Source organism: Rattus norvegicus, chromosome 3 (assembly GCF_021556685.1).
Source record: "Rattus norvegicus strain SHRSP/BbbUtx chromosome 3, alternate assembly SHRSP_T2T, whole genome shotgun sequence".
Lineage (NCBI taxonomy): Eukaryota > Metazoa > Chordata > Mammalia > Rodentia > Muridae > Rattus > Rattus norvegicus.
In genome coordinates this window covers 145,321,722-145,349,611 of record NC_141536.1, presented here as the reverse complement: position 1 = coordinate 145,349,611, position 27,890 = coordinate 145,321,722, and the positions used below count along the sequence as shown (strand labels likewise).

At 49.8% G+C, this 27,890-nt stretch overlaps 2 protein-coding genes across 4 annotated transcripts; one reads left to right on the top strand and one right to left on the bottom strand.

Moving 5' to 3' along the window:
* The first annotated feature begins 142 nt into the window (after positions 1-142).
* Positions 143-18,708, top strand: Sla2 (Src-like-adaptor 2). 3 transcript variants are annotated; one of them, XM_087653931.1, is made up of 8 exons: positions 143-1,132; positions 3,791-3,918; positions 6,973-7,072; positions 7,386-7,472; positions 8,109-8,212; positions 15,237-15,386; positions 16,031-16,163; positions 16,776-18,708. In XM_087653931.1, exons 2-8 carry the CDS (start codon positions 3,822-3,824, stop codon positions 16,894-16,896), a joined length of 792 nt encoding a protein of 263 aa, XP_087510057.1. In that variant the 5' UTR covers positions 143-1,132; positions 3,791-3,821; the 3' UTR covers positions 16,897-18,708.
* Rab5if (RAB5 interacting factor) lies at positions 17,766-27,778 on the bottom strand. The gene is made up of 4 exons (NM_001013922.1): positions 27,510-27,778; positions 25,704-25,807; positions 19,064-19,193; positions 17,766-18,284 (listed from the first exon to the last, which is right to left on the bottom strand). The coding sequence occupies exons 1-4, from the start codon at positions 27,621-27,623 to the stop codon at positions 18,243-18,245; spliced, it is 390 nt and encodes a 129-aa protein (NP_001013944.1). The 5' UTR covers positions 27,624-27,778; the 3' UTR covers positions 17,766-18,242.
* Positions 27,779-27,890: the final 112 nt, after the last annotated feature.

Genomic DNA, 27,890 nt, shown 5'->3' with positions numbered 1-27,890 from the left:
CGAAGCTGATCCTTGATACTACCAGGGTATTTTTTGACTTACTGGATCTGAGATAGGCCTGCACACCTAATGAACTCCTGGCTGATACTATGGCTACTGGAATCATATTTTGAAGACCACTCTAGTTTTTCTTTCATGGGCTTGGGATCGAACCCAGGGTCTAGAATATTATAAGCACACAGCTACTACTAAACTACACATCAGTCCCAAACCTGAACTTTCAAAATAGAGTTCCTACACCAACAACATGGGCATTACCCATAAGCTTGTTAGAAATCCTCTTCCCCAAACCCCCGACGTCACTCACTGATATGCTTAAGTGGAGGTCAGAAGGCAACTGTCAGTAGTCAGTCTCGCCTTCTAACACTGGGACCCGAGGATTACTGGGTCATCAGGCCGGTGAGAAGCACCTTTATCCACCGAGCCATCACACTGGACCAGAAATGAGCCCCACTTCAAAGTCTATAACTGAAGAAGATCTCAGGTATTCCTATGCTTAGTCCCCTCTGAATATTTGAACTCAGAATCGCAGAGACTGAGTGCTCTAGTGATTACTGTGGCCAGGTCTGCCTGGGAAACTCCTTCTCGTCTCTCTCCACATGCCTTTATTTCTTGGACCAGATGGAGCCAAAAAGCCAAGAAGGCCCTCCAGCCTGAGGCATGGGGGAAGCACAGCTGCTCCCTAGAAACAGGAAAGGGGCAAGGTGGTTCCTCCATGATCTATGATGTGATGCGTCAGAGGAAACAGAGGCGGGGAGACTGTGGGGTTATGAGAACCACAGAGGCTGCAGCTGGGAGCCAGAGCTCTGAGGAGCACCTGTGTCTACCCGGGACTCAGATCCCCTAGGCCACACTCTTCAGCCCTGCTGTGCTGGTACGAGTGCCCAATCTGGTCTCCCCGAGAAGCAAAGGGCTACAGTACCAGTGTCGTGGAGATTGTTGTCTGCTGACAAAGAAGCTCAATTACCTCAACACCTCAACCTACTCTGACCAGGGCGATCGATCTTTCATTCTGAGAGTCAACCTGCTAGGGCCTAAGATGCCGGCTACCTTAGGACCTGCAAAGGCCTGACCTGCCGGGCCAGTGTGCACATTGGCTGACTGCCCTCACCAAACTTCTGATGGCAAACCTGTAAGTATGCTTGCTTTGTTTTCTGGTGAACTTGGGTCAGGTCCTCTGACTGGGAGTGAGCTTTGTAGTCGTGCTGTAGGACGGCGACTGGTAGCCAGCGGTATGAGGTCCTGCGGGTCACTGAATAAAAGGGCTCTAGATTACTCTCCAAAGACAGTCACCTACAGCATCTTAGTTGTCCTTACAGGGTGAGGGTCTCAGTTTGAAAAGGAGCAAAACGAAGGAAGGGTAGAGATCACTGAGCCTTAGCACTCAGTTCCCAGAGGCGAAATCAAGCCCACAAAATCACAATAGACAAGATGGCCCTCTCAGCTCTGCACGGTCTAACCTGGTGCCTGAGCGGCAGGCAGCAGCTCGTCCTCCACATGAGGTCATCGCAGTGAGAATGGGATTCGAGAGAAGCAAAGCAGCCTGGGTACTGGGCAGTTTCTGCTGCCTTTCTCCAGCACTCTGCCCACCCTCTCGCCGGGACACCACAGACAGTGAGTGCCTATGCACATAGGATGTCACTCAGATGTGTGCCAAATGATCTGATCTCTTGTGCAAAAGTGGCCAGCACCTGGTTATCCTCTGCCTCACTGCTGCTGCCTGGGCCTCATCTTCCCCAGTAGTTGCCATGCCTTGGCCCGACCAGGAAGGGAATGTTGCAGAGTCCTGGAGAGGTGTCCAGCAAAGAGCAGGTCCCCTGTGGCCCAAGGGTCCTGAAGGTTGTGGTCTTGTTGGACTAGAGCAAGGGAGTTGATAGCCTCCAGTGCTCCCTTCACAGCCCTGGGTAGTGAGCCCTGTGGAGCGAGCAAGTCACTAGTAGGACCCTTCATCACAGGAGACCCCACAAGCTGCATGCTGTGTCTGAGGTCACATAGCTGGTCTGAGTTAGTCCCCCATGCTACCCATGGCAAGCAGAAAGCCAAGCACTTAGCCTGAACCTCATATTCATGGCAGCTCAAATGGAAGAGCTGCCTTGGCAGTGAGCAAATGCCAGCCCCCAGGAGGCAGCAGAACCACCACCCTCACCAAAGCAGCCCAATCCCCAAAGTCAGAGAGAGGAAGGGGCTGTCCAGAGTCAACCCTGGACCACCAGCCTGCTTAGTGTTCTAAACTCTGTGCCGTGATACTGGGGTCCTGCACAGAGGCAGCAGAGACAAATGCTGTTTCTCCAGATGATGACACAGGGCTGCAAGGCAGGGGAGCGGGGCACGGCTAGTACAGAGGGTTTGTCATCCCTACAAGGATTCCAGAACATGGATGTCATCCCATGGCATTAATAAGCAACATCCTCATCCAGGCAACGGGTATCTCTAGGGTAAGGAAGGCACCCACTGTGTCCTCATGCTACTCTGTGAGCTGTGCTTCCAACCCCTGGCAGTACCTGGCCAGCTGAATGGAACGAAACAAGTGGAATTACATCTTGTCCTGCTGAGAGCAAGGAGACCATCTGAAAAGGACTAGAGAACCCAGCCCCCTCACTGAACCACTTACCATAGTGTTGGAAAAGCAGCTTTTTCTAGAAACCAAGGATCTGCTCAATCTGAGGACAAGACACTCTGCTCACTTTGGTTCATTCTGTTGATGTGTGCTGATGCCTTCGGTGGCCTAACTGAATGCTGAGTACAGGACACAGGACTAGAGGGAAATGGCTGACTGAACGAACACTCCAACTGCGCCTGCTGCCAATCACAGGGCTAAGGAGCAAGAGGATCACTTGAGTCCAAGACTTTAGGGACAACCCAGGGGACATAGTCCCCAGTTCATAGTCTCATATAAAAACAAAAACAAAAAGAAACCATGAACAAACATGACAGAAAAGTAAAAAGGAAGAGTTCCTGGAGGAATTTGTCACAGAGAACATTCAAGACCAGGAAGGAAGTGTGGTCCCAGGGCTGGCTTTCCAGGGCACTATCTATCAAACCCAAATGTGGGGTGTGGTTATCCCTAGTTCTGAGATGAGGAAAGGGAACACCAAGAAGGGAAGTGAGCAGTCAGTCCCTCAGAGCTTCGCAAGCCACTACTATGTCACATAGACTGACAGATAACCAGCAGTCTTACCCAGTGCCATTGGCACCAATATTCAGTGTCGTCTCTGCTTATGACTCCCATCCCAAGACCTCTTTGCTCCTCCTTGGCCCATCTAATAACTGTAGCCATGGTCCCTGGCATGCCTGGAGAGACCTCAGTGTCTCCCAACTATCCTCGCCACTAAGTAGCAGAATCTGACCCCAGGCCTAAGGAATGGATGGTTCTCCAGTCCACAGGAATTCTAAGGAGGATCATCAGCATAGGCTGAAGCTTCCCAGGGATCTTCCTAAGAAAGAGTGGAGTCCAGACAGACACAAAAAGAATGGAGAAGGCAGGTTAACCCATGGGCGGGGTCACAAGAAAGGCCCAGAAGACTTGACTGGAAAAAGCTCATTGCCTAGAAAAGATGGGACACAGAGAAAATCACCTGAAACTTGTCCATGGTCTTGGCTTGGAGTCTATGTTAGTCAGCCCAGCATAGTGATGACTTGCAAGGTCCTGAGAGGCTGCTTGTTAAGATACTTCATTTTCATGGTGCCTTTCCCTCGGCTCTGGCAGAGCAGGTCATCCCCCTGTGACAGTCAACTATCTGGGTCCAAGCTGGGATCCAGGGCTCTGTCTACATAGCAGCTCCCTTTTCAGGTTCAGTGTGCTTCTGAGAGTGTGCTGAGGAATGATGGGAAGTTTGCCCAGCAGAGGGAAAAACTCCAGCCCAAGCTCCAGGTCCAGCTTCTCTGGTCCAGGCCAGGAACCTGTGTCCATACAAGCAGGTAGGTGACGTCTGTGGAGCCCCCAGACCCTTCCAAGCATCATGAGGCTGTAGAAACCTAAGTCTCGTGCCGCTGGGTCTTTGGCCAACTACACCAATCAACCCCAAGCTTCAGTGAAAGTCTATGGCTACCCTTCCCAGTGAGCCAGATGGCTCCCAGCTTCTGCGAGCCTGCAGAAGTGGTTAGAACGTGAACCGTGAGGGCTCGTGAGTGGAACTCAGTGTTAAGAATAGTTGATGGTTAGCACTTTGGGAACTTGTGGTTCCACTCCCAGCACGTGTACAAAAATGCGTTTACAGTTTGAATGTCAAGCTAGCACAGCGATACAAGCTTATACTTCATTTAGAAGGCAGAAAGAAGAGAATCATGGGTTTGTGTGTAGCCTGGGTTACACTGACTGGAAGAGCCTGTCTTTCGTTTCAAAACGGGGTTGGGCGTGGGGATGGGGGCGGGGGATGGGGGTTGGGGTGGGATTGTCTGGTTTGAAAACTATCTTCACAGAAACAGCCAGACTGGTCTGATCAGGCATTATCCAAATGCTGTGTGGGGGAGCCTTGGTGGGCCAGAGAACTAACCATGACAGATAAGATCATCTGAACCCAGCAGCACTGTTAGGGAGGGGCTGGAGTAGTAAATTACCTCCACCGAGGCTGCAGAGCTGAGCTTGGGCAGAAGCTACTAGTTCTCAACCCCCAGATCCCTTAAGATGTGGGTTTTCTTTTCCTAAGCCTCTTATCTCTCTAGTACCAGTCTCCACAGGGCCGTGACATCCCAGGCGCCTTCGGGGCTCTGGAGCCCTCTCAGGTGCAGTGGGATACCTTCAGGAAGAGACCTGAAAACCACAGACACCGCCTTCTTTTCCACTGAGGTAGCTGCAGCCGCAGGCTGCTGAGTCATTCCGTGCTTCTGAGCAGGTGTACCAGACTCAGGGGATCTTTTCTCCCTTCAGCTGCTCTCCAAGGAAAGGAGGGTCTCTCTCAACGGAGCTGCCTTGTCGCAGGAGGAATAGGAGTTGTGACTAGCCCAGTCTAGGAATCATTCCTTCCCAGGTCTACCTCCATTTTAAACTTACTGAGGCCCTGCTAGGTGCCAAGCCTTGAGAAAGAAACTGAAGACACAACAATGGACTAGATGGGCCCAGTCTCCGTCCCAGAGCCAGAAACTAAACGGTTACCAATGATGGTTGTGTTAGGGCTGGTGGCAGGGTGTTGCAGGGATAAGAGTGTGAGGAAGGGCAGGTCAGAGCCACCTTTCTGAAGGAAAGTGTGGAGCTGGGCCACTGGCTTCTTGTTCCACTCTTAAGAGACAGCGACCGGGCGCTGGGGATTTAGCTCAGTGGTAGAGCGCTTGCCTAAGAAGCGCAAGGCCCTGGGTTCGGTCCCCAGCTCCGGAAGAAAAAAAAAAAAAAAGAGACAGCGACCGCCTCAGGGGTCAGGCAGGCAAGACTCTGGGGTCTAAGAAGCTTCCTGCTGTGGGGGTTTCTGTTAACCTTTAAAGAGGGAAGACTGGGGAGCAGGTTCCGTCCTGCCTACAACCGAGACCTTCTATCCTCACCTACCTCTTGGATTCTTGTATATCTGTCTGTCTGTTCTTCCTCTCCCACTCCTGGGTCTCAGCTCCTTCTTGAGCACATACCAGAGTCCTGTGGGACTTTGGTACCTTGGAGCTCCTTAGGGACAAAGAACCCTTCTTGTTGACCTTGACTGCCTTTCCTGGCCCCTCCATCCATGTGCTAACAAGTCTCTCTTTGGAGACCCTTACTGAGAAAGGACAGAGGGAAGGAAAGGGATGGGAGGGGGTGAATTAGGTCTCAACAGAGACTTGCAGGCTCTGCAGGCTTCGGAAGGGATGGTTAGACTGGGTGAGCTGTCTTCTGCTTGCACCTAATGCCCAGCCTCCAAGTTGGACTTCATGCCCACTAAGTTCTCTCGACCATTTCTAGAGTGACTGATGCCTTAGCTTCGCTCTGCTTCCATTGACCCAGGCCAATCACTTCTCCACTGGAACCTTCGCCTCCCAGGAAGCCGGGGTCATTTCTGAGAGGTGCAGCTGTCAACCAGCCCCTCACCCTCCTCTCTTCCCCAGCCTGAGCCTGTGAACTGGGCGGTATGGGGTTGGAATTATGACTTCTCCTTGCTGAGGGCTGCATCAGGGTCTTAAGACCTTCCTGCACATTGGAGATAGCCAAACACACACACACACACACACACACACACACACACACACACACACACACACACAGCACACACACACACACACATACACATACACATAACACACACACACACACACACACACACACACACACACACCGAGCAGTGGTAAGGGTCCAATAAAAAGTAAAATGATGTAGGAAGCCCCCAGTAGGGCCTGATGTGCAAGATCCAGGTACCCTTAGTCATATATTCCCTCGGGGCCCTTGTCCTGGTCAGGCCTGCAATAGCAGCCTTTGGTGGCACTTCAGGGCAGTGAGGGCCTTCACTCACTACCTCAGATATAGGCCACTGGAAATCCACTCTTTGCCTGTGCACAGTGCTCTAGCCTTACAGAGCCCATTCACATAGACATAGGAGCACGAAAATCATAGTCATGTGTGTGGGAAAGAACCCTACTCTGGAAAGGGAGGTGGTCCTCCATTCATAGACCCTGCTTTCTGTCTCCCCACAGACAGCACATGTCAGTGCTGGAGCTCACTGTGCTCTCGTTCCTGGGGCCCCAGGCCAAGCTGTTAGCCTTCCTTAGTTCCTCCCCTGCCCGCAGAGCTGCTGTGTGGTCCCCCCAGCCTTCAGAGGCCCACTTCAGACCCATGCTGGTATAGGCTTCAAGCTGTGGTGGGTTTGTTTTGTTTTGCTATGGTGCTAGGGATATAAACCCTGCCCGCTCTAGGCAAGCACTGTTCTACTAAGCAGCATCCCCTGCCTCTGGACTGCAGGTTTTTAGTTTGTAGAGGGGTGACTGAGGGGAGCCAAGGCAAAACTCAATTAGATCTCACATCTTGAGAGAGGACTGACCAAGAGAGTAAGTGTGTCTGTCTCTCTCTCTCTCTCTCTCTAGAAAGACAGAAGGTCTCAGCTGTGGCCCTGGGCAGTTTCCCAGCAGGTGAGCAGGCCAGACTATCTCTGAGAGTCGGGGAACCACTGACCATCATATCTGAGTAAGTCTACTACACTGGGCCCCTGATGTTGCTCCCTGGGTCAAGGGGTTCTTCCAAAGCCAACAGGGAGGCACAGGGCTACTCTTGGAAGGCTCCCATGTAAGCATGTCTCTGGGTGGTTTTCAGGCAGCCTGACACACTGCAGGGAGGGAGGCAGTGGGGCCGATGGTGGAACAGGAAGCTTTGGATCATTTGCCACCCTGCCAGGCCCTCACCCACGGAGGAGCCTGGAGTTGCCTGATGTAGGGAATTCTGGGAAATGAGTTCTTACAACCTCTGAATGAAGGTGATGCCCTCTGCGATCTCTCCATAGGGATGGAGATTGGTGGACAGTCCAGTCGGAAGTCTCAGGCAGAGAGTATCATATCCCCAGTGTGTATGTGGCTAAAGTCTCCCACGGGTAAGTAACTGACTCAGCTCCATCTTGGAGACCTTCCTCCACTCTCCCCACATTGCTCTCTTTATGCAGGACCACAGGCTGAACAGAGCAGAGAAACAACTCTCATGTCTTGTTCAGCTTGGCCTAGGAGACCTAGGACCCCAGAGAAGGCCCCATAGAGGAGGTATCAGGGTGTGGGGCTTTGGAAGGTGGCCAGAATCAAGTGTAGAGGACCCTGAAGGGGACAGGTAGGAGGCAGGCATGGCCTATAAGGACAATCTGAAGTCGGATCACAGAGGGGCACTTCTCACAAACATGAGTGGGCCAACTTTAGAGCTGGAGGACCAGGCAGTGTTGGACAGAGGCCAGAGGTTGGATCAGACAGCGGGGGGACAAAGGCTGAATAAGCCAGGACACTTGGGAATGGAGTCTCCAGGCAAGGAAAGCTTGAGGTTGCCTTCATAGGGCTGCTCCCAAAGTCTCTGGAGCAGGACCCTGCGAGCAAAGCCAGAGGGACCTCTAAGCCTGCTCCTCATGGTACAGAGAACTTCTAGGCCCAGAAGGAAAGGGAGGGCAGATCTCATCAAGGTCATACAGAGGTATGGAAGGGTTCTATTAAGACCCACAAGCCTACCCTGTCCCTCGTTGCTCCTCCAGGTGGCTGTATGAGGGCCTGAGTCGGGAGAAAGCTGAGGAACTTCTCTTATTACCTGGGAACCCCGGAGGAGCCTTCCTCATCAGGGAGAGCCAGACCAGGAGAGGTAGGTAAACTCAGCCCCCACCCACACCTCTCTAGAGTTGGGGCTCAGGACAGGAGGCCATAGAAGACAGGCCGTCGCTATTACAAACAATCAACAGAGGTTTCTTGAGTCCAGCCATGCCCTGAATTGTAAAAGGCCCTGAGGTGGAGCCACCAGCCTATGAGAACAAAGGAAAGACAAGTCAAGAGGTGACTTTCTCAAGTGGGTACCTGGGCTTGGAGTTGAGCCACAGTGTTTCCATTTGACTATAGAGCAAAGTGGCTATGAATCCACCAATGGGGATCCAAGCTTAGTCTGTATTTGGCAACGGGGAGCAGTGGTGATTCCCCCCTTCACAAGATAGCATATGATAGGATCTTTTGGCAAATGTTCACCACAAGCCAGCACCCCCAAAACCTCAAGGGTCAATAATATGGAGTTTGCTAGTGACAGCTGAAGGAGGAGATGAGAGCCTCCGAAGTGCAGGCGGACCTCCAGTGTCTGCCCTAATTGAGGTGGGCTGTCCGAGTCCTTGTTCTCTACCTCCACCCTGCATGCACTTCCCTCAGGGGCTCGCTGAATGACCCTTTCTCCAGCCTTTCCTAATTTCCAAGAAACATCAACCTCTCACCCTCAAACAAACCTCACACACACTGGCTGGCTGGGGGTGGTGGTGCAGCAGCTGGCCCCAGTGCAGCAGCTGCAAACAGGAAACCTCAGTGGTGGTGGTGACTGGGACTGGAGCCCTGCAGACCTGCCAGTTGTGAGCTAGAAAAGCCACAGGAAGCGCTCAGTGCTGAGCTACCCACCCCACCCTACCTCTGGCCTGGTGCAGTCCCAGGAGCACCGCTGACCATCCTGTGTGCTGCTCTTTCTGCCCTCTTAAGTCAGAAGGGGCAGACACACAGGAGGTTCGTGGAGTGGTAATGGAGGAGCCAAGGGGGATCCATAAAGATCGTCAAAGCTGTGGAAGGATCCACAGAAACGTTGGGACCAGCGTCCCCATTGCTAGCACCTAGTGGGGTGGGGGGTCAACTAGAAGGCTACTGTCATGGGAAGCAGAAGACCCCGAGTTAGAGCGTAGGGGTGCATGCCAGAAACCTAGTACTTCAGAGACAGCGCCTCAAGGATCCAGAATTCAAAGTCACTTTGAGCTACATAGACTTTAGGGCGTATGCGTTCTGTGTGAGACGCTGTCCCGCCAGGGAAGGCTGATAGTGACAGCGCACTGATTCCAGCACTCAGAAGGAGAGGCAGGAGGACTACACAGGAATTCAAGGCCGACTTAGGCTAATAGTGAGTTCTAGACTCAGCCGGAGGTACAGGGCAAGGCCCTCATCTACAAAATAAAATATTAAGGTGGGAGGCCGGAGGATGCCTCAGTCTGAAAAGTGTTTGCTTTGTAAGCACGTGTAAGCTTGGGAGACAGCCATTCTAAAAGGTCAGTATGGCAAGGCTTTTCTTGTTTGGTTGGTTTGGTTTGGTTTTGGTTTTTTGCTTTCTATGTGTAAGCTGTCACTCCCAGGGACCCTCCTGTCCCGAATCCCCTACACGAGGCTTAGTTCAAGGCCCAGACATTTGTAAAATGCCTGGCATGGGGATGTATGCTTGTATCCTAGTCCTGGGGATACAGGACAGGGGGTCCCTGGGAGTGACAGCTTACACATAGAAAGCAAAAACAACAACAAAAACAAACAACAACAACAAAAAAAACAAGACAAAAAAAAAAAACCCTCCCCATGCTGACCTTTTAGAATGGCTGTCTCCCAAGTGTGACCCCGACCTCTCCTCCAGGCTTCCTTTCCACAGCACAACTTAAGCTGAAGGGTGTACCTACCTAGCCTAGGGAAAGAGATCACGTTAGTCCCTTGCTTTTAGACCTGCTGACTGAGTCTGAGACTGGGCTTGAACACGCTCCTCTCTTACGCCGGTGGCCTGGGGAACTCACGCGGAGAACTAGCTCTCGGCTATGTTGCCATCACCTTGGAGAGGTTTATAACACGAATGCCTGCACACCAAGGTCGAGCTGGTTTAATTGGTCAGGAGTGTGTCTTGGGATCTGGAATCTGAAAGAGTCCCTCAAGGGAGGCTTCTCACTGGACGAGGCATGTCTGTGGTGAAGTAGAGCAAGAAGCTCAAGTGTGCACTGCAGTCCGGAGCAGTGGGAGTCAGACCTGCTTCAGATACTGAGTGGCAGTGTGCAGTTTTACTCTGTGGTTCGAGGGCCAAAAGTCAAAACTGACACTAAGCCCTTATTATCCTGAGCGATGTTATAGAGTGCTGGTTCTCGGATCGTCATACACAGGGGTCACTGGGATGCTCTGGACCTGGGGACAGTGCCAGCTCTTGTCACTACAGACCTACTGGGGACAGAGGCCAGAAGTCTGCCTCCCTCTCTGGGTGGTTCTCTGTTCTCTCAAAGTGACGAAAGAGGACCCAGAAAGAGGTAATGAAGAAGTCAGGTCAAGTGTGGCTCAGCAGTGAGAGGGAAGAGGGATGTTCACTTACAGCCTGTGCATTTGGTCCCGCACGGCGTGGTAAGCCCCGCCTGCGTGACGTCATCTCTTCTCTCTCTGCAGTGCTGGGTATCGAACCCAGAGCCTGGCGTACTTTTTGTTTTGAGGCAAGGGTCTCACTAAGTTTGTCCAGGCTCTTTCTGTAGCTCAGGCAGGCCTTATGATCCTCCTGCCTCCACCTGAGTAGCCATTATGACAGGCTTCAGCCATTGTGTTTGATTCTAGGATCAGCCTGGACCCGGAGCCCACTGCAGCTCTAAGGCTGGGGTTATGCATTTACTAAGGAGAAAGGCCCGCAGCCCTGAGCTCCCAAGACCACCCACGCTCTCAGCCACCCCCCATATCATATCAGAGTTCCCTTAGCTTACCTGGTCATGATCTAGGCCTGGGGAGCAGCAGGCTTGAGTTGACCCAGAGTGTTGCTTTATGAAGGAGGTCCTAAAAACTACACAGGCCACAGGACTGCTCCAGAGAGCCGTGCCAGTATGAGTGACAGTTTCCAACAAGTATCATTCCTCCACTCTCCTGCTGTCACCTTGTGCCAGCTTTGTGCTGGATACGGTACGGGAGACTAGTGGAGACGTAGTTCCTCCACCCAGGGGCTCAGCACTGCCCGATATAGGTGGTAAGCACTTCTCCAATACTGGCAGAGTCAGACTCCCACGCTGTGCTCCCAGGCTCCAGTTACAGATGGCACGGCCTAGGGTCCGTCAGCAATTAAACCAGTGGCTTTCAACCTTCCTAACACTGGGACCCTTTAATACAGTTCCTGTGGTGATGATCCCCAACCATAAAATTATTTTCATTACTACTTCCTAACTCAAACTTTGCTAGTTATGAACTGTAATGTAAATTGTTTTTAGAGACAGAAGTTTGCCAAAGGAGTCATCATCCCCAGGTTAAGAACCAACAGGTCAAGAATGTCTTTAAACCATTGGCTCCTGGAAGCCTCAGAGCAGGACATACGGGAAGAGTTTGCTAGGCGTTTCCAACAGGAAGATCCCGATGGCGCCCCTCGCTTCCCCAGAGGTCCCGGCATGTAAAGCCGAGCACACCTCCACTGCCTTTGGTCTGGTAGGTCCTTCTCTAGGACTTCTGCCTGTGTCCTCTAGTTCCACTGCCCACCAGGTACTCTGAGGACATGTGTTCCCCTATTTCTCCCCTGGGACCATCCTTCGTGGTCCAAGCAATCATCTCCTCCCCCACCATCACTCTTTTGAGACTTCCACAACATCAGAGCAGTGCTCCCCTGCAGCTGCGGCGAACTGGCTTCTTGTAACAAAACTGGAAGTTGTACTTTTTTTTTTTTTCATTTCTTTTCTTTCTTTTTCGGAGCTGGGGACCGAACCCAGGGCCTTGTGCTTGCTAGGCAAGCGCTCTACCACTGAGCTAAATCCCCAACCCCTGGAAGTTGTACTTTAAGAGAAGAACATAGGAGCTCATCCTCTAATGAGGGCTCAACCCTGGTGAGGAGATGGCCGGGCAGAGAGCGCATCCCTCACACCTACGCTTGCGCCTGTGCAGTGTCTGGCATTGTAGCAGGGGCTGAGAGATGAATGAGTCGAGTCTGCCTGGGTAAGCAGGATGGAAAAGCTGGAAAAGACGGCCTTCCAGACGGGAAGGTGAGGGCTGCTTAATATCAGACTACCAAGGGCAGACCCAACCTTGCCTCCCATACCACCAGCTCCTTCATATCCACTCCGGCAGCTGGGCCTGCCTGTGTGCACCTTAGCACTCTACCCTCACGAGGGTCTACCTCTGGGAGGGTCCCATGGCCAGTAGGGGGCAGATGTTCAATGGTTTCTACAAGAAATGCAAGGGTAGGGGCTGGGGATTTAGCTCAGTGGTAGAGCGCTTACCTAGGAAGCGCAAGGCCCTGGGTTCGGTCCCCAGCTCTGGAAAAAAAAAAAAAAAAAGAAATGCAAGGGTAGTAAGTCTTCAAGAATCCCGCTATAATACCAGCACGGGAGGCATAGGCATGGCAGTCACAGTTCAAGGCCAGATTCAGTTTTATGATGAGCCTGTCAAAAAATAAAAAAAATAAAACAACAACAAAAACAACCAAGTAGGACACTGAAGATCCAATGTATCAAAAGCTAGATTCCAGCCACAATCTCAATGGCAGAGTGGACAGTGAACATTTGTCACTGTCATACTTACGTGTCACAAGGAAACCAGAAACCAGAGCTAGGGTGTGGCTGTGGGGTAAAGTACGCCTTGAGGAAGTGTGGCCTGCGTGGCTGGAGTAGATCAAGGAGAGGTCAGATTCTGCAAAGCCTTTCAAAGGTGAGGATTTTGACTATAAATGCGACAGGGAGGGCTCCAAAGAGGAGTGGCCTACGTTGTAGGTGACAAGCAGGAAGTGGAAAACCACCACGTGGAAAACGGTCACAGCTCTGTCTGGTTGAGAGGAAGTCAGATTCCTGGTGTGCTCTGAATATAGCCAGGAGGGCCCTGCCGACAGGCTAACTTTTGGTGCTGTGTCAAAAATCACAGGGCTCAGAGGGAAAAAGGTTTGTCTTGGCTCCTTGTTTGATAGTTGGCTGCTGGCAGTCGCCTAGCCCAGTCATTTGCCTTATGGTGAAGTAACGTGGTGGAGAAAAGGCGCTTGCTTTGTAGCAGCCAGAGAACAGAAAAGCTTGCTGGGAGAAGTCTAAGCCTTCATGATCCCATTACCACCCAAAGGCCTCACGTCTGAACACTACTGCCCTAGTGCCAGGCCTTCACCTCGGGGGCTTTGGGAAGGCATTCCAGGTCCAAATCAAGACAGTGTGAGAGGAAGCAGTCAGTGACTCCAGAGTTTGGAGCTCAGGGATGGACGGCTATGAAGATGGGAAGTTGGCAGGATATCCCAGAACCATCCTTAGGAAGACTTCTTTCTTTAGAAGGCAGGTGTGCAACGTGCAGGAGAGAGAAGGGTCTGCAGAGAAGGGTGTCTTAGTGTTCTACTGCTGTGAAGGGGCGCCGTGACCGTGGCAACTCTTACTAAAGGAAAGTGTTTAACTGGCGCTGGCTTCCAAGTTCAGAGGATTTGTACATCATTGTCATGGTGGGAAGGAAGCATGTAGCACGGAGGCAGATGTGATGCTGGAGAGGTAGCCGAGAGTTCTACATCCGGGTCAGCAGGGAAGAGAGACACTGGGCCTGGCTTAAACATCTGAGACCTCATAGTGACACTTCCTTCAACAAGGCCATAACTAGCCCAACAAGCACACCTTGTAACAGTGCCATTCCCTAATGACCACACATTCAAATATGAGACCTTGGGGACCATCCATATTCAAACCACCACAAAGGAACAGCAGGAACATAGAGGCAGAGTACGGACAATACTTAGGGGTGCTCGCCGCGTGCCAGAGTTCACTACCTGAATGCTCACAGTGTGGAGATCAGGATAATTAACCCCCTTCACTCCTTTAATCCCAGCACTAGAAAGGCAGAAGCAGACAGATCTTTGAGTTCAAGGCCAGCTTGGTCTACAGACAAAGTTTCAGGACAGCCAGAGCTACACAGAGAAACACTGTCTCCAAAAAAAAAAAAAAAAAAAAAAAAACAAACCTGTGTGCCAGATGGTGCGCCTTAGCAACAGGGCTGCTGGGTGTGGGTAGAGTGTGGCTCCATGAGAGACTGAAACCTAGGCAGTCTGATTTATAAAACAGGTGTCATAGAACTGGGAGAATGCAGTTCCTCAGGAATGGCTAAAGTTTTCATTTTAGAGACAGTCTCACTATGCAGCCCCACCCCACCTAGACCGCAGTATATCAACTAGGCTGGCCTTGAGCCACTGCCTCTCTCCACAACCTTGCCGAGTGAATGTCCCCTGCAGCCCCCGATGCCGGTTTTGAAGTTGCTGAGTTAGGCAGAGTGACTCCGTGACTTGTTGCTTCTTTCGAGACAGTCTGGTCTCAGATAGCTCAGGTTGGCTTCAAATTTACCATGTAGTCAAGAAGGGCCTTGAACTCTACTCTCCTGCTTCCACCCTCCGAGTCCTTGGGTTATAGGAGTGTCCCAGCACACTCTGCTCCATACTTAGCATTGTGTTCTGTGTAAGGCATTGTTCTACTCTGTACGAGGTAGTGGGGAATTTCCTAACACAAAGTAGTGTGCACACTAGGCCAACGCTTTACCACCGAGTACCTCTGCACTTTATTGTGCTCTGGGGCCCAAACAGGCTGTGAGTGTGGTATCTATGAAGAGCTCTGCTCCGTGTGAAGGTATAACTCAACTGTTAACACCAAACTTTCCATGACTTTCTCTCTGGCCATAGTGACATCTACTTACTTTCTCATTCCAACCCTGCAGCACCTGAGTCTTTATCCACACAATCAACATTTAATGCTCACCCACACCTCACCTGTTCCAAGGAGCACAGAATCCTATCCATTACAACTAACAGTCTTCGGCCTGCCTTAGACTCCAGCATCCTCCTGAAGACTGGGCTGTGGCTATTGCTTTCTCCTTCTTCCAACCTAGGCAGGGCTGGGTCTCTAGCAGGACCTCAGAGCCACTCTGGACCCTTTCCTCCTCAGGCTGCTATTCCCTGTCCATCCGCCTCAGTCGCCCTGCTTCTTGGGACCGGATCAGACACTACAGGATACAGCGTCTTGACAATGGCTGGCTGTACATCTCACCTCGCCTCACCTTCCCCTCACTCCACGCCCTGGTGGAACATTACTCTGGTATGGCTAACATTTTGCCTCCACTGCAGACTGGATGAGGGGGCCTAGGAGGTAGCCAGTTGTGCCCCTGGATGCTTGGCCTGCTGGAGGAGCTATAGGCAGAGGAGGCGTCTCCTCTCCATCCTTACACAGCCCTTGTACTGAGATTTGGGTGGAAGCTGCCTCTGTCCCATGCTGACAAAGTCCTACAGGCCAACTGTGAGCTTGGCCAGAATCTCCCAGGCAACAGTGCTTCCAAATCAATGTTCCCCTGATGCTGGGTTCTTCCCATAGGAGCCAGACTGTGCTGTCCCTGGGCGCAATGCGGTCACTAGCATTTCTGGTGTCAAGGAGACAAAGGGAATACCTTATTGGCAGTGTGTGTGTGTGTGTGTGGTGTGTGTGTGTAAGGGGGACACCTCTTGAGAAAGTTGACTTGGGGTTTCCTACAAGGTGGTTCTGCACAGTAGATATGATGGATGTCAGCCTGACCACTCCCTACTTGGTCTTCTCAGTTTTACCCTGAACTAAGTATCCATAACTTTGCCCCAGATGACCTCTTAACATCTCAGCCTTTATGTGACCCATAGCTTGAGACTTCGCTTCTTTTTACTTTTTGGCGACCATGCCCTCAATGTGCCATTGGGTTTGGATCTCTTCCATAGAGCTAGCAGATGGCATCTGCTGTGCCCTCAGGGAGCCCTGTGTCCTGCAGAAGCTTGGGCCACTACCTGGCAAAGATACACCTCTACCTGTGACTGTGCCAACGTCATCACTGAATTGGAAAAAGCTAGACAGGTAAGGGGGATATTTGGAACATAAAGGCAGAATAAGAAATAGACTCACGGGCTGGAGAGATGGCTCAGTGGTTAAGAGCACTGACTGCTCTTCCAGAGGTCCTGAGTTCAAATCCCAGCAACCACATGGTGGCTCACAACCATCTGTAATGAATCTGATGCCCTCTTCTGGTACCATTGTTCTCTTATACATAAAATAAATAGTTAAAAAAAAAAAAAAAGAAAGAAAGAAAGAAAGGGGTTAGGGATTTAGCTCAGTGGTAGAGCGCTTGCCTAACAAGTGCAAGGCCCTGGGTTCGGTCCCCAGCTCCGAAAAAAAGAAAAAAGAAAAAGAAAAAGAAAAAAGAAATAGACTCACAACCCATAATGGGTCTGCTACATTCAGGGACACTTCTAGAATCCAGCCCAACAATGCCAAGGGAAAGGGAGGCCCGGAACTCAGGGAAGCCAGGGTAGAGTGGGTGGGTGAGCACGGTCCAGAATGTGGTCAATGGAGTAAGATCAGTTAAGGGATGAGGAGCCTGAGTTTGTCAGTGACGTGGTGCTGTTCAGGGTAGTGATCTGTGGCAAGCATGGGGAAGTGACTCCTTTCCCTGCTTTTCCCCGTCCACAGGAGCCTCCTGTGTTTGGACGCACCTGCCAGTGGGGAGGCGTCTCTTCTCAGTGAGGGCCTCCGGGAGTCCCTCAGCTCCTACATCAGCCTGACTGAGGAGACCGCCTTGGACGATGCCTAGTCCTGAAGCTGGAAGCTAAAGGGAACCAAGGCAGTGGCACCTACAACTCTAACTTGGCTGACCCTGACAAAGCTCCCCAGAGGCAAGGCTGTGAAAGCAGACGGTGGGGGTGGGGACACACATTCAGGGCCTCACCTGGACCTTCTGATAAGCCTGGATCTTCTTCCAAGGCCTCATCCCTGCCTATAAGTTCTAGTCTGTGTGCAGCGCAGTTCAAAGCAGGGCCAGGCCTGTACGGAGAGCAAGAGACTTCTGAGGTCTGGTAAGTCACTTCCTGAGAGGAATGTCCAGTACAACAGCTAACCAGCCCTACTAAAATGGAGAGAGATCCTCACTACCATAGAGAGAAAAAATATTAGGGAAATCCACAAGTCTCATTCAGCATGCAAACACATCTGAGACAGTAGAATGGTCGGATTGCAAAAACAAGCAGACCCCTTGATGGCTTTACCACAGCAGACCACCTAACTCCCACACCACAGGAAGACTGATAATCCAGACCTTCCCCTGATTGCCCAAGTCCTTTCAGCCAAGCTCAAGCGTTCACCCAAACTCTCCCAGGTCTTCCCTGTACACCAGTCCTGCCACCTGCTGGTCAAACACAAAATGACACCGTTTAAATCTCAATCTAGACCCCTCACCTAAGTGCTGGGTCAGGACATCAGGTGGTGGACCCTCTCTGAAATGCCAAAACCAAGGCAATAACCTTCACCAACTCCAGCCAAAAGAGAGAATCTGGCTGCTACTGCTGCTGTGGGAGGAGGGGGAAGAAGGAAGAAAGCAGGGGCCATGCTACACACTCCTCCTAGGTTCTGAGGGTATGGTCAGTAGGTAAGCAAGGCTTTAGTTTGCGAGGCATGCCAACACACTTTCAGTTAAAGATTTGTTTATTCAAGTATCTGAAAACATCCTACAATGGAACTTAGTAGATGGCTGCTTGTATTGTACCATGGACCACGCACATGGTGTTTTCAGAAGACTTGAGATGCAGTGATGTTTAAAAACTGTACACCTGACGGAGAACCAAGGAAGACAATGTTTCATCCGGATCCAGAGGCGCATCAGATTCAACAGCAGCTCCACTTGGCAAACAGCTGTTACATGATGGTATCCAAGGACAGATTGTTGACAATGGACAAACTCAGAAATGCTTCCCCAAAGGTGGATGGTTCTTTAAAAAGTTTCACAACCCTTGCAGGAAAACACTGATGCCCAACACGCTGATTCTAAGTCCAGGAGACTGGGTCTTCTCGGTTCCACACAGCAGGAGTGCCCCAATAAGCATGTATCTGTGCTGTAATAAAAGGGTCCTTTGGACTGGACAGAAGGGACGGGAGCAAATGCCATCAGTCATAGTGGATGGCAGTGTAAAAGATGATCCAAATGACCTACGGGAGACACAAGCAATATTCATGTCGTCACGGATGGTTAATGCAGGCCCCTCCCCCACGTGAAGATGGCAATACACAACTCTGAGGTCTTTAGGATGTTCACAAATCCCAAACCATCCAAGAAAAGGTCTGTTCCATGGTCACTTACTTCCCATCTCTCTCCCTTCAAGTACTGGCAACCATTAACCTACTTTCTGCCTCATGGCCTTGTGTATTTTGGATATTTTACTAAGGGGAGCCATGTAGCCTTTTATGTCTAGATTCTTCCATTTGGCATAATGTTTTCAAGGTTCACCTATACTGCAGGACCACAGACAATTATTTTACTGTATGGCTAGAAGACACTTTACACTTCGGATGACAGCCATGTGAGTGGTTTACTTCTCCCTATTATGAATAATGGATATGTTTCATATGCACATATCTACATTCTTGGCTTTTTCCTTTCTTTTGAGGATAAGGTCTCTATGTATAGCTCAGTCTGAACTCAAATTTGTAATTCACTTGCTGGGGTTACAATTGTGAACAGCCACATCCAGCTCCAAAAATATGTACCAAAACATTTCCCAGTTTCTAACACGTAGTTAACAGTGGGCCCTGGATTTGCACAACTGTACAGCACCCTAGACCACATCTTTTGGAGGATTCTGCTTGAGAGGCCACTGAAAAGAACAGTAGCCTAACCACATAGCACAGGTCAACTAGTGTTTTCTCTGAGTGACCTGACATCCCGTAAGATGAACAGGAACAGTTGTAAGACTACCAGCTGCACATACCATGAACAAGGCAAATGACGTCATAAACCCTTCTTTGGTGAGCTCCCATGTACCACCATACTCTTCCTCGTCGATCTGTAGGTAGTTGCTGAAGTAGAGATACAGGACTCCTGCATTGATCAGGCAGAATCTGGAGTGAGGGGGAAAAACACCAAACACAGACTGTAAGCTCCGAGGCCACAGGTTCTTTCCCTCACCCCACCATGTTCAGTTTATTCTTTGTGTGCTGTCTCCCCACCCTGCCCAAGCAGGAGCTGACCCTCAGAAGTTCCAAGCTTAGGAAGACAGGCCCAGTCTGTCTACTTCATCACCATGAGAGTTAGGGTAAGTCTTTCCAGAGGGGCTGCAGCTCATGCATAGAAAACAGGGGGACTCTGATAGTTATTAGGGCTGGAGGAGTGAAGGAAATAACACATGAAAATGTCTAGACCTTAAGTGGAGCTGCCTATCCAACTAAGCTGGAGATTTAAGGAAGGAACAACTAGTCTTAGCCGAAAGTGTGAAACAAAACATTTAAAGCAGGGAGCAGGGGTCTCAATGGCAGAACACTTGTCTAGCACACTCAACTTTGAGTTCCAATCCTAGCACTGACCCAATTCTCCAATCTACCTTTTTTGTTGTTGTTGTTGTTGTTGAAATAGGGTCTCACTATGTAGCCTTGGCTGGCCTGGAAATCTATGTGTAGACCAAGCTGACCTCAAGCTCATAAGAGGTCTCTACCTCCCGAGTGCTGGGATTAAGAAGCACACCACTACACTCGCTCATTCTCCAGTTAAAACACACAGAATTTCTCTCCGCCTCCTTGAAGAAATCAATGGCTGTTAATGCCACCCTAAACAAGACCTAAACCAGTCATGAGTCTCAACGAAGCTCCAGCTGAAGGCTGGTCAGGGGACAGACAGTTAATTGCTTTTGGCCTAATAAAGCAAATAAAAACACTGTCTGCTCTCTGCATCAATTCCCAAGAGCGGGCCATTTATGAACTTCTACTGCTTGCTACTGACTCAGTGAAGAGGTAAACCGGATACCTTTGCCTCCAGGTTGTCATCTACTAGGGGCTAGGAACAGCAATGGGAATGGAGTCCACCCTGATGACTTATGACGCCCATTCCCACCCCCAGGGAAGCCTCTGACCCAGGATGTATTGAGCTGATGCAGAAATTGAACACAATGAACAGAAAGGATGGGGTGGGGGGTGAGTGAGTGTGGGATGATGCAGGGACTGCTTCCAAGGAGTGAAACAGACTGGTGTAAGAAGTACACTGGTGTTTGGTGGAATCACTGGTATCCTGTGGGCAGTGGCTGAGGTGAGGGTGGGGTGTACAGGCTTCACAGGTTTGGTTTGTGGCTAGGGGTAGAATGGGTTTCTCATGAGTAGAGGGAAGGACCAGAAGTGGGAAAGTCTGCTTTACATCTGCTACTCATGTCCATGTCTCAGGACTGGAGAGCAAATGTGTCTTGGGGGTAAGCATGTGGCTGAAGAGGTAAGAGACAAAGGCATTTTAAACCCAATGCCTGTGAGTGTAACAGTTCTTGGATTTCAAAGAAACAAGGCTTTTGAGTATACTGTAGCCACACCCTCATCTTCTGCCAGAAATCTTGGCATCTGGCCACCGCCTATCCCCTAAAGGGCCTTTATTTTGGACAGGCTGGCTTAACGGTTCTAGCTGGAGACTGAGAGTGAAAAGCTTAGATAATAAGCTAGCTCTGGAAATGATCACCCTTGTCTGTAATCCAATACCTGGGAGACTGAGGCAAGAAAGACTGCTGAATTTCAAGGGCAGTCTCGGCTAGAATAAGACTGTCTTTAAAAACCAAAAGTGAAAAGGGGCTGGGGAGATGGCTCAGTGGTTAAGAGCATTGGCTGCTCTTTCAGAGGTCCTGAGTTCAATTCCCAGCAACCATATGGTGGCTCACAGCCATATATAACTAATTTCATGGGATCAGATGACCTTTTCTGATAAAAAACATCTAATACATAAAATAGACAACTCTCTGAAAGAAGCTGGTGATGGTGCTGCAGGCCTTTAATCCCAGAGGCATCTGGATTTCTGTGAGTTCCAGGGCATCGAAGGCCACACAGAGGAACCCTGTCATGAGGCTGGGGTGGGTTTGGAATAGCCAAACCAGATTAGCCCACAGTGACAATAAGCTGATGTGGAGAAGTAAGTCATAGTAAGTGGGTTGACAAGGAAAAAGCTGACACAGGCACTTCCTTTCAGAGGTAATACACGATGCAGACAGAGGCCACAGAAATAAAGGCATTAAATCTATGGTAAGTGAGGTTAGAGGCAGGGGTGAGAAAGCCCTAGAAGGGCCTCCTCCTGACTGTGTTTCAAGGATGAGTATCGCTCTATCTAAATGAGGAAGAGTCACACAGCATGTAAACCCAGTATCTGAGGGGTAAACAAATTAATAGTTCAAGGTCATTCTTGTATTGGGGAGGATGAGGAAGATTAAGTCCAAGGTCAGCCTGCATAATACAGTGAGCCCCTGTCCACTGCAGTAAACAACAAAAGGGTCAGTGAGAGGCTCATGGTTAAGGCCAAGCCTGCCAACCTGAGTTCAATTCACATGGTGGACAACACTGACTCCAAGTTATCTTCTTACTTCTACATGGATGGGTATCCCCTTCACACACACAAAATAAATCCATGTAGTATATACACAGAAATTAAACAGTTTAAAAAGTTAAGCATTAACTGAGCAGTGAACCTATGCTGAGCTGAGACCCAGGGGTGGGTCGTCAATGCAATATCTTAGTAGACAGAAGAGTTATGAGCCAGTACTCGGGCAAATTACAGAACAGGAAGCATGACTTTACTGTAGCTGACCGCCACAACAGAATGAAATAAAGCAAGACAGGAGCTGGACAGGGCAGCTAAACTAGAGAGGGAAATTCACTAGAAACCAGCCCCAGGAGGTCAACCCTAAAGCAAAGGAAACTGGGGGGGGAGGGGTACAGAGAAATAACAAATCAGAGTTCTTGGCCTTTCCAAAGCAGAGGAGAGTGCCAACCCAGAGGAAGTCAGGGTTTGTCCTGGGTGAGAAACTGGCTATAGTGACAGTGTGGGACTGAATCCCAGAAACGGGCAACTCTGGCACAATGGCCCCACACACTGGCTGAGTCAGTACAAAGTGCATTCAGTTTCTTGTTCTCTCAGCCACATCTTACCACTTTTTGTAAATCTACTCACGTGATAATAGCAGTGGACTGACTCACGGCATGCCTGATGAACTGGTCTCCATTTAGCAAGTTACTCATTCATCCCATTTAATTCACCTGTCACTCACTCCTTGTGCCCATTTTGCTGATGAGGAAACTGATCTCAGGTAAGTCCAAGATTATATAGCTTCAAAGCAGTAGACCTAGACCTTAAACACAGTTCTCTCTGAAGGTTTTAAGGGCTGTTTGCACACAGGAGAAGAGCAATGAACTACTCTGGTATTGTCAGATCTTCCCAGACAGCATGTCTTCAGAGAAATCCTTTCAGAATCCCATGCCTTTGGTCCCAGCACTAGGGAGGCAGAAGCACATGGATCTCTGTGACTTCAAAATCAGCCAGGTCTACAAAGTGAGTTCCAGGCATCCAGAGTTACAGTTAAGTCACCATCTCAAAAAAGGAACCATAACAAAATCTTACAAAAGGGCCTCAGTGGAGCAAAGGTCCCTGCTGGCCCAAGCTCAACCTCACATGGTGAAAGGAGAGAACCAACACCTTAAGTTGTTCTGATTGCCATGAAAACTAATAAAAAACCAGTATTTTTAATGTTTTAAGAGATGTAGAGATACCTTAGTGGTTAAGAACACTAGTTCTATAAACATGAGGATCTGAGTTCAAATCCCCACCACTCACATAAAGCCCAGTCTTGGCAACATGTTTGTTATTCCAGTTTTGGGAGCTGCAGACAAGCAGATCTTGGGAGCTCACTGGCAAGCCAGCCTAACGGGATGGTGAGCTACCGGTTCAGTGAGACCCTGTCTCAAGGCAACATCGCACAGAGCAGCAAAGGAAGGCACCCGGCATCCTATTCCGGCCTCTGTATGCATATACATTGCATACTCATGTGCATGTACCATGCAGCTAAGAAAAAAACAGTCTTGTAAGATCTGATGGGTGGGGGAGCTCTGAACTAGCACCCTCTCTCCCTTACACTGGTGGCTCTGGAGGATGAGAACTCCTCTGGCCTTTAGACAGCTCCTCGTCCTCTGGCACTGTTCTCTGCCTTTTCATTTAGCTCAAGTAAGGTAATAACATTCTGTCCTTACACCTCATCCACGGAAGAAGAGCTGTATGAAACCTAGGCCCAATATCTTGTCACCCCTAACATGTTTTAGGCATCCAACATGAATCCTTAATGGTTTCCTTATATAATGCCTGCTCAGTATAAAAAAAATGTAGGACACCTTTTTGGTTAGGAGGCACAGAGTTGTAGGTCCCCCTTTCTCAGTGTTTGTGTGGTTTCAGTTATTCACCGTCAATCATGGACCAATGGGAAATTCCACAAACAAACATGTACCATGCATGCAGGCTGTGTGAAATCTGCTGCCCTGCTTCATGGCAGCATCCCTCCATTTACACTGTAGACTATCCTGCCTGTCAGTCAATGGTGACTTGGTTATCACAACCTGTGACAGTGTCAGTGCTTGTGCTCAAACAACCCTGGCTCTACTTAGTAACAGCCTCAAAATAAAGCGATCCTAGCAATCTGGATACACTAGAAACGCCATTAAGTACTTCTGCAGATATCTAACATTATCACTGGCCGAAGTAGTGTATGACAATTAGGTATTTTGAGACAAAGAGAACCATGTAATTTTATTACACAGTTTACATTGTTATAGTTGGTTTTTCCATTTGTTTTCATTTTTTTAGAGACAAGGTTTCTCTGTGTAACAGTCCTGGCTGTCCTGGAACTGACTTTGTAGGCCAGGCTGTCCTGGAATTCAGAGATCTGCTTGCTTCTACCTCTCGAGTGGCTGGGATGGAAGGTGTGTGCCACCTTGCCAGCTACAGTTGTTATTTTATTAGTTACCGCTGTTAATCTCTCACGATGCTTTATTTGTGATTTGTTAAAATGGTTTTCTGAAAGTTGTCCTTCATATCCTTGGCTGACTGGCCAGGAACTCACTATGCAGTCCAGCTGGTCTCAAACTCACGGCGAGCCTCCTGTCTCATGCCCGTTAAGTACAGAGATTACAGGCATGCACCATCATGTCTAAAGCTTCACTTACAATTTAAACTTTCTTGGAGATATGCAATTGGTTGTGGGTATCCACTGAGGGTCTTAGAATAGATCGTCAACAAGAGGGACTACTATATATATTTTTTGGATTACTACTGTCCAAAAATTATCCAACTCTATTTCTGAAACTCACTTCTCCCTCTCTAAAGAACTAATAAGAGAGTGGAGAGATGGCTCAATGGCTCAGTGGTTAAGAGCACTGACTGCTCTTCCAGAGGACCTGGGTTCAATTCTCAGAACCTACATGGCAGCTCACAACTGTCTAAGTCCAAGATCTGACCTCATCACGCAACACATGCAGGCAGAACACCAATGCACATTTAAAGAAGAAGGAAAAAAAAAAAAAAAAAAAAACCAGAAAGAGACACCATCAGCCCTCAACCAACCAGCATGGCTTTCCATGGGCAGGGGTGAGAAAGCAGGAGAGTACGCACTTTTATTCCTTTTGTGAAAAGAGAAAAGACAAGACTCCTTCCTCACTTCTGTAAGCGCTTTCTCACATTTTTTTTTTCTTTTTTTTCAGAGCTGGGGACCGAACCCAGGGCCTTGCGCTCGCTAGGCAAGTGCTCTACCACTGAGCTAAATCTCCAACCTGCTTTCTCACATTTCAAGTTTAGGATTTTCCTATTCCTCTAAGTGCAGTTTCACCAGCACAGACTTGCTTTCACTAACTGGCTAACCTGAACCATGAGCAGGTGTCACGAATGTTGTCACTGGCCAGGAGTAAAATAAAATGTGCAAGGCCAAGCCTCCATTTTTAAAATATAGGGACCTAAAAAAAATAACTCCTGCCAAAGCTCAGAACTATTTATCAAGCAAAATACAAAGCATAAAAAAATGGTCAACTACAAAGCTGCTCTACTTCCCAAACTTCCACAAAGGCCACAGTTGTTGGCAATAAGTAATGTAACACTTGCGAGAAGGCACGTAGACCCAGGAATAAACAGATGGGCCCAGTCTTTAAGACAGTAGCCTGACATGAGATGCTCCCAGGCCAAGGAACTAAGGAACACTGCACCAGCCCAGGAGTGCTACACCGACTTCTTTGCTTTAGTAATCAGATGCACACAGTGAAGTCATAAAAGGAAAACAGGGCCTTGACCTGAAAAGAAACCAAGAGCCAACCAAGCACGTTAAGGCATGCCTGTAAACATCAAAAGCACTTGGGAAAAAAGGCAAGAGATTGGGAGATCAAGGGGCAACCTGGGCTACATAAGACCCCTGTTCCTTTAAAAAAATTTTTTTTTAAAATACAAAACAGAAATGAGGCTCCTGAGCATAGTTGCTTGCTCATAACCCCAGCATGTACTAGGCTTAGAACTACTTATCTAAGCTCCAGAGTGAGCTCGTCTCAGACAGACAAAACCATAAGACTGTGATACCCAAGACTTACCCTGCTATTCCCAAGAAGCCTCGCAAGGGCAAAATGCCCCAAATGACACCCAAAACCACAGCGATGATCTGTCGGAACCAGTAGATCACATCTAAAAATTCATCCTATAGAAAAGACACAATGTATGCATTATCTGGAATGGCTACCACAGGACAGCTATAGTGGAAAATCAAACACTTACTAAATATTTCCTACCATCTCATGTAGCCTTGGCTGGCCTGGAATCAGCTGTGTAAACTAGGCTTTAGCTGTGGAGTACTGAATTAAAGTTGTGTACCACTACGTCTAGGTTGGCATGTGGTTCTTCTTTTCCCCAAATTTATTACTCTGTTATGTATGTTTTACCTTAACGTATGCATGTGCACTGTGTATGCACCTCCTGTCTGTCCATGGATACTAGAGGAGACCATTGGATCCCTTAGAACTGGAGTTACAGACCGTTGTAATTCCCCATATGGGTGCTGGGATTGGAGCCCACTCTAAACTGCTGAGGCCTCTCTAGTCCCCATATGTGGTTCTTTTTTGTTCGTTTGTTTTGTTCTCGAGACAGGGTTTCTCTGTGTGGCTCTGGCTGTCTTGGAACTCGTTATGTAGACCAGGCTGGCCTGCAACTCAGAGATCCCCCAGTTCTGCCTCCCAGTGCTCAGATTAAAAGTGTGCACCACCATGGTTGGGGATTTAGCTCAGTGGTAGAGCGCTTGCCTAGGAAGCGCAAGGCCCTGGGTTAGGTCCCCAGCTCCGGGGGGGGGGGGGGGGGGGGGGGGGGAGTGTGCACCACTGCCACCTTGCTCCATATGTTGCTCCTTCTGTCATTTCTTCTACTAAAGTGTTATGGGAAATGTTGTATTTAGACATTAAGTGATTAATTCCAGAGCCTGTACTCTACTAAGAAACTACATGAATGAAACAGTTTTAAAGTGATAGTGGGCACTGTGCTCCTGGCCACAGATAATCCTTACCTGACCAGCTAAGTTCTAGACAGTCTCCAAGGAGAAAAACTATTAACATCAATACCCACCCTTCCTGTACAGTGACTTTTGAGAAAGCCACAGAGGAAGCAAGGTATGGAGTTGGAGAAGTGCTTTAGGCCTTTGCCAACTCATCTAAGTTTCACCCAACAAAAAGCATTCAGGTTTGTGAACTGCCCTGGACTCCAGACACCAGTCCTTGGACCGCGGAAGATAAAAAAAATGACACAGCAGATCACTACAGGTTTTGCAAGAGCTGGGCAGGGCTGGGGGCAGGCCAAGGGCACCTTCAGGAAGTACTCCCCCTTCCATGGCGGAACTGAAGGAAGGAAAGCCCAATTTCAGCAGCCCAAACAACGGAAGGAGCCCAAATATAGCATTCTTTTCAAACCATCTAGAATCAGGCTGCATGGTGACGGTCTTGAAGACCACAGAATGGAGCAAAGTCCACGCTCAGATCCAGCGAGTGCATCTTGAAGTCCCCAACCTCTTCTTACCCATGTCTAGCGACTTTCTTACTAACTCACACCCTCCTAAGGTGGTCTTAGACCCCGCTCTCGAATCATAAAACTCGTAGGGCACGTCGTCTTCTTCATCTAATCCAGCAAGGGCAGAACCACCCCTCCCAATGGCACTTCGGGGATTCCTCACCCGGCACGTGCGCGGTCTTCAGAAGCGCTAACTACTCCAGATCCTGCTGAGCAAACGGCGAAGGATGGTAGGAGCTCCGCTCGCTCCACTACGCGCTGGTAACCCCGCCACCCCACTCCCTGTTCCCACGGCCGCGCCCGGGGCGAGAGAAACCCGACCCCATCCTCCCTCGCCCGGCCTTCCGCACCTTGTCGTCCCAGGCCGCGTCGCTCCGCAGCACCTTGCTCCACACGGACACCTTGAGGGCCCCGTTGGCTAGCTGCGGCTGAGGCGGCTCCTCTTTCCGCCGCCCGCCGCTCATCCTCCCGTCGCGCCGCCCGAGCTGGGCGTGGGGCGCGCGGGCCGAGCCAAAGGGAGTCGGGGTCTGGGATGGCGGGTCTCGGCGCGCGGGGCGGCAGCGACAGTCTAGGCTGTGAGATACCGTGGCACGCCGAGGTTCCGCTCGCTCTGCCAAGCTGCCGGCTCGCTAACTCCACGGAGCAAGCGCCGCGAAGGGAGGGGCGGGGCCCTCACGACGTGCGCACGCAGCCAATCGGCGGCCATGCAGCCCTCGGCTCCAAAGCTCGGC